The sequence below is a fragment of the Rhincodon typus genome, chromosome 14 (genome assembly GCF_021869965.1).
Source record: "Rhincodon typus isolate 14 chromosome 14, sRhiTyp1.1, whole genome shotgun sequence".
Taxonomy (NCBI): domain Eukaryota; kingdom Metazoa; phylum Chordata; class Chondrichthyes; order Orectolobiformes; family Rhincodontidae; genus Rhincodon; species Rhincodon typus.
The window spans coordinates 46692085-46708983 of NC_063345.1; the positions used below are offsets into that span (position 1 = coordinate 46692085).

Here is a 16899-nt window from a genome sequence, read left to right on the forward strand (position 1 = left end):
CAAGATAGACAAGAGCCTGTGATTGTATATACGTAGACACCAAGTCCTGTATTCAAAGTTCAGTAACTTTTCAGTACTAGGTGTCTCACATCTCATATTTGCATTATGAGAGCTAAAACAAGAATCACATCATGATAGTTGAAGATCATCAGCTATCACATCAGTCTTGGCTTCCTCAATTTTCCTTCAGATCTTAATCACATCTCCCACTTTTGCATTCAGGCTGCGAAATCCCACTCAAGGCATAAACATTGAATTGATGAAAAAGAAACCTTCAATTCTGTAAGTTTACTCTGCATGCCATTGGTTAAGAAGAATAAGTCTGAACACTGAGGTGAGTTTTGATTCATTTTTATGTAAAAATTACTGCAGAAACATCACTTTTCTCCAACATACTTAACAATAAATGAGAACTAAACTGGCCTTTACTGCCAAGATACATTAGGGACACTCCAACAATGTGGTTAGAACTTGTTTTTAAAAAGGTGGGATGGGTAGAGATAGAGAGAGAGTGATTTATAAACAAACAATGCAGCTGTAAAAATCTCAGCACTAACATGTAGTGGAACTATATGGTAAAGGAGTACATCTTTACCAAAGGGAGTTGGGGTTTGCAAGGAAATGGACCTTGAGGCAGGGAGGAAACAGTCAGGACCACTTGAATGTGCACCACGTTTCAAATTAAACCTGGTCTGAATGAGGAGTTTCCCTTAGTGTAATGCCTGGTTTCCTGACCATTTCAAAACTTAACATCTTGAAGCAGTCAGTAATTATTCTGTAGTTTCAAATAGAAAACAATTTCAATCCCTACAGTATCAACAAAAACTGCAAATCCTATAAATCTGGTCTCTTTTTACCCCCTCCCATCAAAATTTCTTGATGCATTTTTAACAAAGAAAACCAATTCAGGTAACAATGTTTCCATATTGTGATGATAGTCCTTTGGATTTTTTCTCTCCTTCACTAAGTTGAAGCAAATAAACATGACAACGAAGAATACCCTCGTGGTATGGCACCACAGTATTAGGTAACCGAGAAGATTGAGATTTCCTCCAGATGCAGGCAGCCCATAAAATACCCATTCTGAAAGACAGAGAGAAAGACATTCAAATTCTTATCAGCAACAGTGGAAAGACAGGTAGCAAATGTGTCCCAATCAAATTAAACAGCAGACATGCAAAAAAATTATTTTCTGTTTAACATTTACTCTACTCCTAGTTTTGACTTTCTGGAGTAAATATTTCCAGAGTTTTATTCCTAAAATAGGGCTGAACAGTATGAGTGCCTTGTGTTACTCTGAAATATCTAGTCTCATGTGTCAAACATCCACAGGACAAACAAATCTTGATGAACTTTTTTTTAAAAAACGTATTTGAAATCATTGAAGACTTGCCAATCAAATGTAAGAACACTGCTATACACCATCAAGGAAAAAGAGCAACCTGTACAAACTTCAGCGAAGTTTATAAACCAAATGCATAAAACTAATCAGCCCTGTTTTCAGCCACCAAATCACTTTTTTTACTAAGCTACACATACAGAATGAATAGGAATATTTAACACATATTTGGAAAAAAAATTAAAAACGTTAACAATTTAATGTTCACAAGACATTTGCCTTGTGGGGTTCTCCATTTCCGTCTGGGTTTGAGGAACTGGTATCCCACAGCTCCTAGTTCTGGATATTCTTTGCTTATGTGGGCAAATTTTGAGAATTTACATTTTATTCTATTTTGTGGATCTTTAGACTTAACTTGCATCAAGTATGTGAATCCACAGGAACGCGTGGAGCAAAATAAAATCACTTTAGAACATAAATCTGGTGAATAAGACAAACTGGAGGGCAAAAGAGAGTGTCAACATGTGGGAGGGCAGGTAGAGTGAGGAGGAAGGCAGTGGACAGGAAACTGGAAAAATGGTTACAGAGGGATGTGGGTTCTTGGAATGGATCTTGAGTTGGTGAAGGGGTATAGATGGGGATGAACAGAGGGAGGCGGGGGGTGCGGTGGAGAGGGATAGGGCAGAGAGAGGGTGGCCATGGAGAAGGACATGACACTAAGTGAGAGGGGACACAGGAAAAGACGGAGCCGCAGAGAATGGTAACACATCAAGTGCTTCCGCAGAAGGGACAAAAGTGTGGTAGGAAGGGGAGGCTTGGAGGAAATGGGTTACGATTGCTTTGTGTTTCAATTTCAGAAGTAAACATAATCAGATTACAATCCTTACCACACTCACTGCTGTTGATTCCTCCCAGGGATGAGGCTGGTATCAGTGGTATTTTTGCTTCAGCAAGTAAAGCTCCTAATTAGAGGTTCATTCTCCTTAACCAGGGTACAATTCTTTGCTGCTTCTGCCTCCAACCACACCACTGTATTTTATGTTTCACCATAATCTCTCCATGGTTTTATCTGTCCCTCCACTGTTTGGTTCCCTTTGCCTTTGTTAAGGGAATTTAAGTAGTGCCATGGTTGCCAGCTTTGTAGGATTTTCTTTTGCTGTGTAATTATTTCAATACATTGAATACAGGCATGGGAGTATGGATTTAATTCAGAGAGTTCCAGCTGCTGCTAAGTTACCCAAGAAAAGTTAGATCAAGAACCTACTGTAACTTCTGGACAACTCGAAAACTGACACACCAACTTATTACACATAGCCCTTGCTACATTTCCCCCAGTCCCCTTATGCCCACCCCTGAACAGGCTCTCATAGCTGCAACTTTCTCACTTAGTGCTCTGGCACCCTAACCCTAACCCTACACTCAACTTACATCTTACCTTTCCACAGAAGGCATCAATGTGGCTCTCTGTGCTGTTGGGCATTTAAATCACAGAATATTGTGAAAAAGTGGGTGTGGTTTGACTTCCCCTGACTATCATGCATCAGAAGGGACCTGAAATATTTAAGGTCGGCTCTGCAGTTCTAAAGGAGCCGTGATCAGAATCTACTGCCAGAATCTACTGCTTTAACTGCGATTGCCATTTCTTGTTAAATCCTACCCAATGCTTTTCTTTCATAGCAAGATATGCAGAATCCGCAGCTCTGAATGAAATGAACTAGATATAAACACAGAAAAAATAAACTTGCAAAACTATACTTTTTTAGTGACAGGTGAACAATGCTCTTACAGTCTGTAAATCCTCCAGATAAAGTTTGGGTGATGTCAATTGGCCTTGAGCAGGAGCATACTGGCAATACAGGTCCTGTCCCAACTCTGTAACACATCATGGAAGTCAACTGCACACACAAGCAGTATATTCTCAGCTTAACCTGTTTGTTGACACTAGGCTTGAGTTCCATCGGGGCCACTCAGTTCCTGACCTCATGACAGCCCAGTTTCAAACATGGACAAAAATGCCGAATTCCAGATATGAGGTAAGAGTGACAGCCCTTGACATCAAGGCCAGATTTGATTTAATGTGGCATCAAGAAGCTCTAGTAAAACTGGGATCAATGGGAATCAGGGGAAAACTTTCCACTGATTGGAATCAAACACGTAGGAAGAAGGTCTTGGTGTTGGAGGTCAATTATATCAGCTTCAGGACATCTCTGCAAGAATTCTTCAAGGTTGTGTCCTAGGCCCAACCATCTTCATCTGCTTCAATCACCATCCCTCCATCATAAAGTCAGAAGTGGCAATTTTTGCTGATGATTGCACAACGTTCAACATCATTCAAGATTCCTCTGTTGCTGAAATAATCTACATCCAAATGCAGGAGGGCCTGGACAGTATTCAGGTTTGGGCTGAGATGCGTTAAGTAACATAAGCACTATACAACTGCTGGGCAATAACTGTGTTCAGTAAGAGATGGACAAGTTATAAAACACTGTGGATACAAGAGCATGTCAAATGCTAGGAGTCCTGTGGCAAGTAACTCACCTGTCCAACATCTACAAGGCACAAATCAGAAGTATGATGGAATACTCTACATATGCCTGGTTGAATGCAGCTCCAAGAATGCTCAAGAAGCTTGACACCATCCTGGACAAATTAGCCCGCTTGTTTCCCCTCACTTCTACAAACACACACTGCCTCCAACACCAACATTCAGTAGCAGCAGTGTGTACAAGATGCACTGCAGAAACTGACCAAGGATTTTTAGACAGCACCTTCCAAATCCACAACTGTTACCACCTAGACGGACAAGGGCATAACATACATAGGAACACAATGCCTGCAAGTTCCCCTCAGAGCTGCACATCATCCCGACTTGGAAATGCATCGCCATTCCTGCAGTGTTACTGGGTGAAAATCCTGAACACCCTTTCTAATGGCATTGTACGACTGCAAATAAATTGCAGCAGTTCAAGAAGGCAGCTCACTACCACCTTCTCAAGGGCAACTTGGGATGGGCAATAAATACTGGAGCAGTCAGCAACATCCACATCCCATCAATGAGTAAAACAAAAAGTCAATTAACATCTGGAGAAAGAAAAAAGTTAATGGTATTGCAGTGATGGATTATTTTATGAAATAATCTCAGAAGCCTTGAGGTACAGGTCAACAATTGTTTGTTGAGCAAACGTTGGGAGACTCTACTCCAGAAAACATTCCGAGGTAGCATTCTAACTCGGACAGGATTCCTCAGATATTTCTACATTGCAAGTCATGCAGACAGTGCATTACTCAAATTGTGAAATTGTCAGACAAACACCTTGTGTTTCAGACATTCCAAAAGTGGTAAGGCTCACCATTCATTATCTCCTCTCCAAATCCTTGACTAAACCCAATTGCTTGGTCTTTCTGGGTGTCGCATGGGGGCAATCTCACATTTCATTTCCAAATAATGCTTCAGGATTATTGCCGGTTCAGTCATGTAGCATTTTCACAGAAATTCTGTCCATCTGCTGCATCAGTATCTAAGTGTGTTTATGGGGTTTAACTAACATTTAACCTGACTACTTTCTTGCCTTGAATAAATGAAAATGAATCTTTACTAATTATTATTACTAATTATTTACTGATTATTGTTTATGAAATTAACTAAATCTCTCTACCTCAATTTAACCTCAGGTGGAACTTCATGTAGATTTACATGTTAATTCATGGCATTAGCAAATCTCCCCCTAACAATTTGGATATATAACCATTTCATGTTTCTAGCATCCATTGCATTTTGTCCCTGCTGTATTACTTGATCTTAACTGGGGATGTTCTTGCAGTTACGGTTGGTTTTAATGCTGTCAAGCCAATAGTTTATAAGCACTACTTATAAATTTTGGAAGAATTTGTTATGGCTAACTGAGTTCGGACTCTATAATTAAACAAGCACTAGCATTGCCAAGGTTTATTGGTGGAACAGTGGCTCAGTAGTTAGCATTGTTGCCTCATAGCACCAGGGATCAAGGTTCGATACACAGTCACCCAAGGCTGGAAGAGTTTGTATGTTCTTCCAGTGTCTGTGTGGGTTTCCACTGGATGCTCCAGTTTCCCCCCACAGTCTAAAGATGTGCAGGTTAGGTGGGTTGGCCATGGTAAACTGTGGGGTTATGGGGATAGGATGGGGGTCTGGGTCTGGGTCTGAGTGCCAAGACCTTTGGAGGGTCAGTATGGAATCAATGAGTTGAATAGCCTCGTACCACATAGGGCTTCTATTACTCTGGATAGGTGCATGGATAGCACTCCTACCTTATCGAGCAGGTCACTTTTTTTTTAAAACAGAAGTTTGGAGAAGAAAATTCCATTAAACCAAATGCAGAATTCCAAGCTTCCTTGCGGTCAATGAAATATTTGAATAAGGCAACAGGAAGTAAATCTAAATTAAAACCTGAGACAAAGTATACCTTTGTATAATGTAATTTGTAAACTGAGTCAACCTATGTACTCATTTGTTGTTTATGTACTTTAGTACTTTAAGTGTGCAATTTATTTATTACACGAACAAAGAAGATAAAGGATTTCTTTCCAATTGAATTTCTGGGTAGGAATGTGATGCAGAGCATTACAAGGTAGAAAGACAGGGAGTGGTTTCTAAACCTCGCAATCCCCCTGGGCTACAATCCAGCCGCTCTATCATGAACAGAGAGTGTAATCTTCAGTCACAGGGTGTGATGCGTTTTGGTGAAAACATTTTGCCGGTAGATTGATAAAGTTTCAAAACTGAAATTGGGGTTGGCCCTGTGAATTTCTAATTTCACTGACACTGCAACAAAGTGTCAACTTCCTCGAATGACAAAGCAAGGAACAGTCCCTCAGTAAATGCTGTATTTCCTTTATTTAATAGGTTTATTTGAAATTGGGTACTTAAGATAATTTCTCTACCAACCCTGAAACAATTTAATCCAACTTCTTCTGGGTATGGATGAAATTGAACAAGAGCCACATCCTAAAAATGAACACTACTATCAACTTGTATTTCAACCACTTAACCGTCCAGCCAAATAGGTATCAGTTTACTGACCACGAAAGAACTAATGACAACTTTGAATAGCCATGCTCTCCAGCAGATCATGTTCACTAGAATAACATTAGCAAGTCACAAAAAGCTTCATAGTCATATTGATAAGGCTCCTCTCCCAACCTATAACATAACACTAATCTGTATACACCATATTATTAATGCACATTTATGAGATCTACCTGTAATCTATGGGATCAGACACAATTTTCATTTTTCTTCCAATTACAACAACATAACCAACCAAACACATGCAACAAAAATGGAAGCACCTGCATCAGGCACAAGTCAAAACGTGCAAGTCATCCCACAAGTAGCTTTTGTAGCTCATGCCACATTATACCATGGGAAATATTCTTTTGGAGTTGCAAACACTCAGCAATATCTCGGTTTCTCTACTAATTTCTGGTTTATGTAGTGTCACTGCATCTCATTTGTCTGGCTTCAGCTTTTTGATAGCTAATTGCACACTGGTGATGTCAATGTATCAATACTCAGCAGGATATGGCTAGTGCTCCCTCCGTTGAAGACCAGACATTTCAAACATAGTCAGTAAACAAAGTCAGCACCAGTTGGACAGATGTCTACCTTTAATGGAGATATGTTTTTTTTGGCTGTGCATTAAATCAGAGCAGAATCATGAAAACTCATGTACTTCAAGATGATAGTCTTCTCACAGAATTTTTGTAGACTCAGATTTGAAAAAAACTGGGGCTCAACACGAGTCACCTTGTTTTCAGAACTGCTGTGGGGGATGATGAAAAGAACTGGAGGACACAGGAATATAGGACCCAAGAGCAGACCAGGCCATTCACTTGGCAATTCAGTTCTTCCAACCTGCTACACCATTCAGAAAGATCATGTCTGATCTGATTATAGTCTCAACTTCATTTTCCTATCTGTCTGTCCCCATAACCCGAGACTCCCTTGTCTTTAAAAATTCAAATTACTCAAATAAATTCAAGAATCAGCCTTCACTGTTTTCTGAGGAAAAAGTGGTTTATTTTAAGGGAAAATTTACAATTTGGAATGCTGTAGCATGAGAGAAAGGCTTTCAGATCATCCAGCTCTGTTAACGATCACCATAGAACATTTTTCTCTGCAACTGTGGACCTTTGCAGTGTTGTATGTCGTGTATCTTTGCCTCAATTTGAAGAGAAGCCTTGCTATTGTTTGACTTGAGTATTCATTCTCTAATTATGGAGTGACCAAAAATAAAGGTATGTTATTGGGATGTGGGGGGGTGGGGGGCTGTGGTGGTGGAGCGGGGGAGGTGGTAACTGAGCATCCATGGAACAAACTCAAAGGCTAACCTAGCATACATGGGACAAGCACTGCTTCAAATCTCAGCCTTTCTAAAAAGAGGAATAACAATGTTCATTCTGTTATTGCACTCATCTCCTACCAAAGCTTTCAGTGTTTTTCCACTACTTTCAGTATTGCTAATAAGATCTTATCTCACTCTTACTCATTTCCATCAAGCCCCCACATCACTAACCCTGCATGACCTCTGCACTGTCCAATCTCTCATCTGGGATACCTCAGATATGCTAGATATGCTAGCCACTTTCACCTCACTCAATCTCTCCTTATATCCCATTACAGAAGAAATTACAGGACAGGACCAGCCAGGATGAAGGGGTGTCTGATATTAGGCTTATCACTCACTATAAGGAAAGAATCACGTCCCTCGCTGGAGAAGGCCGGGACTTCCCTGCAGGGATACGGATGCCAAAACATTCACGTCCTGCCAACTTAAGTACTAATTTTATCTCCACTGCAACTCTCACATTAACAACCCGCCAGTGTTATCTGTTGCACACCACTTCTAGTCACTGGCTGTGATGCCTTCCTCCTGGTGTAGAAATAGCCTGTTCTGTTAGTAGGCACCTCCCTGACCTCTGAGGAAGAGAGTTCCAAGGTCTCAGAGAAAGTATTGGCAAGGCTACCTCCTGACACCTTAGACACTGATACCTTATTGGGAATGTCAGATGTACAACATTTGGGAGTGCAGACCGGTGAGTTCTTTAGTCTGACAGCTTGACAACTGGCCAAGGAAAAAAGTGCCCCAAGACACTGACATTTGGAGGACTGGCAGAGTCCAGGCAGGAGAGGACCCTCCAGCAATTAGGGACTTCATTAAATCCCATTGAATCAGCAGGCAGGCATGAAAGGCAATGACCCTCATTGCCCAAAAGCTGCAGGACGGCAGTTACACAATGGGGACACAGCTGCCTCAACCATGCAAGGGCCTGGCTGTCTATCCATCCATCTCCACCATGCCTGAACCTTTGAAGACAAAGTTCATAATGAGAAGTGTTCATTCATTTCTGGCAAGGAGATCTCAAGTACATTTGGGTTGTCCGGACACACATGCTTCAGGCTTGCCTGATCAAATTTCCTAGGCCCAAAGGGCACTATTGTCAAGCGGGCTCCCTTCAACTTCAGAACCTGGAACTGCACTGAGGTGGTGTGGAAGGGAAAGAAAAAGATTTTTTAAGGGCACATTGGGGGCATGTGTGGCATTGCGCTGTATATCAATATTCACACATCCATAAATGTTAATGATTTTGCACCATATTTGCTTGTTTTGAATTTCTATGGCTGACTGTAACTGTGCCAGCCTAATGTCTGTTCATGTCCCTAACTGCATTAGCATTACCCCGTGGATTGTCTGCTACGAAGCCATAGGACTTTCCATGATCCACTCCCAGACTGCAGAGACATTGGTCGGCTGTCAGTCAGGGGACCAATCGGATATGTGACTGTAATATGTCAGGGTTCACCAACTGACAGGTGTCTCCAATAGTTTTGGTGAGGGCTACTCCTCCAAGACGGAGAGGCATGGGCTGCTTGCTTGCTGCTTAAGCAATGTGTTTGCTCCATTAGCTGTTAGCAAATGGTGCATGTGAGAGAATGACACTGCAGTGTTATACAGCAAGGTGGGAAGCTGCCTGGTTCTGTGACTGCAACTAATAGGCAAGGCAAGGCAAAGCAAGACAGTGACAGTGTAAGCATCCAGGAAAGTGCCAAGTGAGTCAGTGAATGTTGAGAGTAAGTGAGCAGCCCTGCGATGCATCCTACTCCAATTTGTGAAGTACGTGTCTGTCCCCGTGCTCAAAATGCCCATCCAGCAGCCTTTCAATGCTAGTTGCCCTGAAATATAGGTCTCAAGTGGATTGGAGAGGTGCATTGAGGATCCTAAGGAGCTGGCAATTATTGGACACCAATGTCTAACACATTTGTTCATGGTGGATAGTACAATAGAAAGCTGAGGCAAGGAGAACATGAGATCTTTAGTTAATAATCGCCATTAATAGGCAAAATGCTGCTGCCTAGCAAGATGTCCTTGATGCCCAGAACATAGTTAAAGGACACGGTGAGTTGTTCCCAACGTCGTGACAGACCTTGCTGGACCTTTCACAGAAGTCTGCCACAAATCTCACCGTTGTCCACAATTTTCAAACTACTGTAAGATTCTGCCAAAAGTCAGTGTTTTTACAGTAAGGAAATAAGCCCTTCATCTCACTGCCTCCATATTGACAGTGTTTTAAAAGTAATTATATTGTATTCTTGTATTTGTTGTTAAAGTTGGCAATGTGTGGTTAAGTTTGTAACTGTATAGTCCTTTAGACTTTATCACTCAAGATCAAGTAGTGACCAAATGCATAAAGACAATTCACTACATCAGCTGTATACACAGAAGATCAGGGAAAACATTTGCGTTATGAATGATTAAGGAAGTTTGTAAAATTACTGGGAATCAAATAAAAATTTACATCCCTTACCGCCTGCAGAGCTCGGGCATAGTAGAGCAAATGAACAAGACATTAGGGAGAACATTAGCTAAAAGCCATCCAGGAGACAGGACAAGAATGGCCTGATCTATTGCTTACTATCCCAAGGGACCCTAAGCTGCACAGCCTCACAAGCACTCGAGGGTCTGAGTACATCAATTCTGTGCAGACACACTGGCTTACAGTTATAGAAATCACTGCCATGCATAGATCTCAGAGGAAAAATAGGGGAAACTCAGATTTGGACGCAGGGTGACAATGTGCGGAGCAATTGGATCAAGTCTGTATGAGTCTTCAGCCTAACTAGATACTAAGTGACTTCTTCTTCAGTTTACCTCAAGGGGCTCCTGCAGATTTCTGAATCTGTTCCTTCAGAATAAGGATACTCTGTCTCTGCTCCGGAGGTAGCATGGCAATCTGTTCTGGAGTCAATTGGAGTACCTGCATAATCAGCGCAGCCTACACCAAACAAAAGAAGGAAAACAAAGTCAAACAGGGAAAATAATTGAGCAGAAAACACACTTTCTTGGCATTCATTTGTGGGTTAATTTAAAAAGCCTGGAATGAGAGCATACATTTCGTCCACCAGCCCAGTCTTCCCGCAGACCATGTTCAGGTGTAGTGATTGGAACCAGCTGGATCTTGTTGACCATGAGATCCTTGAGTGAGGTTGTTAACCTGGGCCAATCAGGAAAGCCTTGGCTGACCAATATAACCAGGGGATTAGAATCTCCTCAGTTTAGGGGGGGCTAACTCTGAGCTGGCTGACCACAGCCAGTTTACTGTGCAGAAGTAAATAAAGGGTAACGGGATACTGGCTTCTGTGCAGTTATTTAACCAGTATATTCTCTTATACACTCCCATTATATGGACTTAATCAGACTGTGAAAGTTATTCAAAAACACTCCAACATAAAATAGGTCTTACAACTGGGTAAGTAGTTAAGCCAGTGAGAAATTGAGAGATATAGAGAAGTATACTTCTTTTTCTAATCTGTATCTTTTATTGGGTTCATTGATCTTGGTGCAAATTTAGGAGCACAACCATTGGCTCAGTTATACTTGGATATAAAAAAACAAGCACAGGAGTCTGGATTTGCCATCCAGTTCCCCTTATTAAAAATGCAAGGGTAAAGAAGTTGAATTTAGACAGGTTTGAAAGAACTGCAATATTCCTAGAATCTAGCAGTCTGCTCACAATGTCTTTAGGATAGGAGGGAGGGTGGAAAATGGGTAGACATGTGGAATAAAAACACACAAGTCCAGAATACTAATTAACCCTCATATTTCCACTAGTTAAAAAGAAATCTTGATTTTGATTTGCCTCATATGCCTTTAACTGTTGAATGGCATGTGCCAAAAATTCCTGTTTATATGAAGGATAAATAAATTAGAAAGAATGCGCTGTTTGTGGAGCCATGATACTTACATAGGACACCAGTTTAAGATTACAACATGCAACTGATATTTGACCATATTATACAAAAAAAAATTACTAATGAATTTAGTAAAGTTACAATTTTAGTTTCATGTATTCCTTCTATTAAAAACTGCCTCAAGTTTACACTACACAGATTTGAGGATTCTAAAACTCAAACAGGATGACCGATTTAGAACATTCTGAAATACTTCAGACCGCAAAAGTAGAATATGAAATCTCATCTTCTGTAATGCAGTGTATCCAACCAGTGTGTAGTCAGTAGTCATGCTTCACTTGCTTAACCTATGCTAAATTTGTCAAGAGTACAGAAACCAGTGCACTACTTCATCTGATCAGCAGTTTTCTGATTTAGGTGGGGGGCTCCTCAACCAGTTGGTATGTGGCAAACTATAGTCGAGGATGTTGCACCCTGTTTTTCCCTCCCTCTTAAAGGGAAAATTCAAATATATATTCTACTTCCTATTGTTCTAAAGCTCCAACATATAACCTTTACAAAAGGAGCAGAAAGTTGTTTTTAAATGAAACATTTAGAAAAGCACATTCTGCACAGATTGCAAAACATATGTTGGATTGGTTAAGCACGCCTTGGGCAGACTAACCTAAATACTGAAAACCTGCTTGCTAAAGTTACCAAAATTAACTGGATTTAAATCATGCACTATCACTTTGCACTCTCCTTCACAGTGTCAGCACTAACCTTCTCATGGTCCTGTGGTGTCACTTGAGTCTGAGCAGGACTGAATCCTCCAGGTTGACCCCCAGCCACTGTGTGAGTAGGACCCTGAGAGGCACAAGTGAGAGAACTGCAGGTAAACACCAAAACACATCTCTCTAAATTGTTTAATAGTTTATCAGAAGACTTCTACAGGAATGCCATAAGGTAATGTTCATTTCAATGTTGAGGTGGTGTCACGATTAAATTGGCAACAATGATGGACACTTTTGGAACAAAGTCTCCAAGTTAAATCTTTTGAAAACATAGTTGAAAACATTCATGAACAAAGAGGTTTTTCAAACTAACAAAAAGTACAACAAAAACTAAACTAAACATTTGAATATATTTGCTATGGTAGGGTGACACCAAGAATAGTTTATATCCTCAAAGTGTTGGGATTACTACGCAAGTATGGTTAATGGTGCAGAATATACAGACTAAAAATATAGAACCATTTCTTTGACAGCATTCCTTAATTACATCAATTTAATATAGCTAAATAAGGAATCCAAGCTGCTCAAACAAGCCTTCCCATATGAAAGCATAGAGCAGTGTAATTTGCCATATTGCATGCAGTTCTGCAAAATTACCATTTCACAGCAGTTTCTTTAAAACCATGAAATGGGGAAATCATGCTCGAACTAAAGCAACCGCATGAAACTCTTCTGCACCTGATAGTTGAAGAAACTATCACACTGTCACCTTGATAAAATGAGGAAATCAATCTGAACTGATGATGACTAAGGCACCACTGTAAAGTTCAGCAATGTATTCAGCAAGCTGTTGAAAGAAGCCAAGTAGATTAAAGCACCGAGACACTAGGTAAAACTATAAGAGTAGCTCATCATATGATTGAGCTATTGCATCAGTATGCAAGAACACTGAAGGAAGGATAATCACAAGTTTCTAATTTGAGCCTTTCGATTGTAGAGAGACGCTGAGGAAGTCATTCTGCTTTCCACATGGGAAAGGGAAACCATCAGGCAAAGTGCCTTTTCCTAACTACTGTTGTCTATCTACTAATCAACTACAACTACCTCAGCTATGAACTGTTCAATGCATGAGAGGCCTGGACAGGCTGAGACGAAGTGGGATGGATTTCATGATCCTAAGAAAATAATTTGGATTTCTAACCAGGGTGTATCAATTTGAAGTATCTTATTTTTCATGAACAATTAACTCCATCAAAAATAATGGTTCACTAGCAAGAAGTCTAACTCCCTTACCTGTCGGGGTGGAACAGGTTGCTGGGATCCCTGTGGGCCACTGTTCCCTATTTGATGTGTGCCTGGACCTGGAACCTGTAGTCCTCCTGCCATTGGCCCTCTTGGATTTGAGACTGGGCCTTGGTTTGGACCTGGTCCTGGCCCTGGCCCAGGCCCTGGTCCTCTGGTATCAATACCTCTTGAATCAATACCTCTGGGATCTCTAGTGCCTAAACACAAATTAGAAACAGTGTTTGACTTTAAATAAGTTTTCACTTCCAATTTCTACAAGACTCCATCTTCTGATTAAATAACTTAAGTATTTGGCATTAAGTAGTGCATTTTGTTTCGAGCATACTGCAGACCTAGTACAGTAGGCTTATAGTAATAGACAATTCTGTCATTTATCAATCTGTGCACCTAGTTAGAATGATCAAATATTTGCTTCATTTTCAAAAAGAGTCTTCTCAAATTAAACTTTGCAATTATTTTCACAAAAGTAAAATTGCATTAAAAATGAACTCTTCCTATTACTGCAATAAGTAGACTGTTCACAGGTAAAGGGATGTCTGATACGTGGGAGGTTTTCAAAAGTGTGATAACAAGAATTCAGAGTTTATGATATTCCTGTTAGAGTGGCAAGTAAGGCTGGTAGGATTAGGGAAAAATGGATGACTCAAGATATAGGGTTTTGTCAAGAATAAAAACAAAAGTCACATATTAGCTATAGACAACGGGTTCAAATGAATCTCTTGAACAGTATAAAGAGGGTAGTGGCATTCTTAAGAGGGAGATCAAGAAGGCAAAGAACGGATATGAGATAGCCTTCGCAGATAAGGTTAAGAACAATCCAAAGAGATTCCACAAGTACATTGAGAGCAATGAGAGAGAGAGAGAGAGAGAGAGAGAGAGAGAGAGAGAGAGAGAGAGAGAGAGAGAAGGGCCCCTTGAAGACTAAAAAGTTCGTCTTTGTACTGAACCTCAGGAGATGGGAGAGATATTTTAAAAAAATGCAAATCAGGTTATAGTGTGGAGGAAGAAATGGAAGCTAGAGAACTCAGGGAGATAAATATTCACATCAAATGTTCACATTATAAGAGAGAAAGTACTGGAAGTCAAAGAAAACAAAGTCAGACAAATTTCCAGGACCTGATCTAGCGTAACCCAGGATGTTATGGGAAGTTAGGAAGGAGATTATGGGGCCTCTTGCAGAAATATTTGTGTCATCTATCACTACGGGTGCTGTGCCGGATGACTGAAGAGTGGCTCATGATGTGTCTTTGTTTAAGGAGGGATGTAAGGAGAAGCTGAGGAATGTCAGACTCATGAGTCTGACTTCAATGATGGGCAAGTTGTTGGAGAAGATTGGGAAAAATAGGATTTACATACATTTGGAGAGGCAAGGAATGATTGGGGATAATCAGCATCGTTTTGTGTGAGGGAAATTGTGTCTGACAAACATGACTGAGTTTTTTGAGGAAGTAACCAAGATGATTGATGAAGGCAGAGCCATAGACATTGTTTACTTGGACTTTAGTAAAACCTTTGACAAGGTTCTGCATGGTAAATTAATTAGTAACGTTAGATCACATGGGATTCAGGGCGAGTTTGCTAATTGGATACAAAATTGGCTTGACAGTAGGAGACAGAGGGTGGTGGTGGAGGGTTGTATTTTGGACTGGAGGCCTGTGACCAGTGGTGTTCCACAGGGATCGGTGCTGGGTCCACGCTTGTTTGTCATTTATATAAATGATTTAGATGAGAATATAGAAGGCATGGTTAGTAAGTTTGTGGTAGACACCAAAATTGGTGGTATAGTGGACAGTGAAGGTGATTATCTAAGATTAAAAACAGATCTAGACCAATTGGGTCAACGAGCTGAGGAGTGGCAGATGGAATTCAATTTGGCTAAACATGAGGTATTGCATTTTGGTAAAATAAACTATGGCAGGACATATACAATCACAAGTAGGGCCCTGGGTAGTGTTGTAGAACAGGAAAAAAGTTAAAAAAAGGAGAACTCAAGCGCTGTTAGTAATAGGACCCAAAAAGAAGGTGCAAAAACTGGCATAAGGGCACTTTATCTGAATGCTCGGAGCATTCGAAACAAGGTGGATGAGTTGACGGCACAAATCATGGCAAATGGGATTTAGTGGCCATTACAGAGACATGGTTACAGGATGGTCATGACTGGGAGTTAAATATCCAGGGGTATCAAACTGTTCAGAAGGACAGACAGGAAGGCAAGGGAGGTGGTGTTGCTCTGATTTTTAAGGATGATATCAGGGCGGTAGTGAGAGATGATATAGGTTCTACTGAACAAAACATTGAATCCATTTGGGTGGAAATTAGGAATAGCAGGGAGAAGAAGTCACTGATAGGTGTGGTCTATAGGCCACCAAATAATGACATCGCGGTGGGGCAGGCAATAAACGTACAAATAGCTAATGCATGTAAAAAAGGTACAGCAATTATCATGGGGGATTTTAATCTACATATCGATTGGTCAAACCAGGTCGGTCATGGCAGCCTTGAGGAGGGGTTCATAGAATGCATCCGCAATAATTTCCTTGAACATTATGTAATGGAACCTACAGGGAGCAAGCTATCCTAGATCTAGACCTGTGTAATGAGACAGGAATAATTAATGATCTCACAGTTAGGGATCCTCTCGGAAGGAGCGATCACAGTATGATTGAATTTAAAATACAGATGGAGCGTGAGAAAGTTAAATCCAGTACCTATGTCCTGTGCTTAAACAAAGGAGACTATGAAGGAATGAGGGGGGAGTTAGCTAAGGTAGAATGGGAGCAAAAACTTTATGGTGGGTCAATTCAGGAACAGTGGAGGACTTTCAAAATGATTTTTCACAGTGCTCAGCAGAAGTATATTCCAGTGATAAGGAAGAACTGTCGGAAAAGAGAGCGCCAGCTGTGGATGTCTAAGGAAATAAAGGAAAGTATCAGATTGAAAAAAAACACATACAAAAAAGCAAAGAGTAGTGGGAAACTAGTAGACTGGGAAATCTTTAAAGGCCAACAGAAAGCCACAAAAAAAGTTATAAAGAAATGTAAGATATATTATGACAGTAAACTAGCTCAGAATATAAAAACAGGCAGCAAAAGTTTCTATAAATATGTAAATCGTAAAAGAGTGGCGAACGTAAACATTGGTCCTTTAGAGGATGAGAAGGCCAATTTAATAACTGGGAATGAGGAAATAGCCTCATTCAGTTATTTCGTGTCGGTCTTCACAGTGGAAGACACAAATAACATGCCGAAAACTAATGGCAAGAAGGTTATGGAGAGAGTAGGAACTGCAGATGCTGGAGAATCTGAGATAACAAG

General features: G+C 40.6%; 1 protein-coding gene across 4 annotated transcripts in view; it reads right to left on the minus strand.

The window, feature by feature from the left end:
• Positions 1–335: 335 nt before the first annotated feature.
• Positions 336–16899, minus strand: part of LOC109924766 (cleavage stimulation factor subunit 2-like) — a 65669-nt gene continuing 49105 nt past the window's right edge. For all 4 annotated transcript variants that reach the window (XM_048604877.1, XM_048604874.1, XM_048604876.1 and 1 more), the window contains 4 exons: positions 13574–13782; positions 12330–12413; positions 10528–10651; positions 336–1083 (listed from right to left, as the gene is read on the minus strand). In XM_048604877.1, the coding sequence (XP_048460834.1) occupies positions 10529–10651; positions 12330–12413; positions 13574–13782 (416 nt within the window). In that variant the 3' untranslated portion in view covers positions 336–1083; position 10528. The remainder of the gene's footprint in view (positions 1084–10527; positions 10652–12329; positions 12414–13573; positions 13783–16899) is intronic.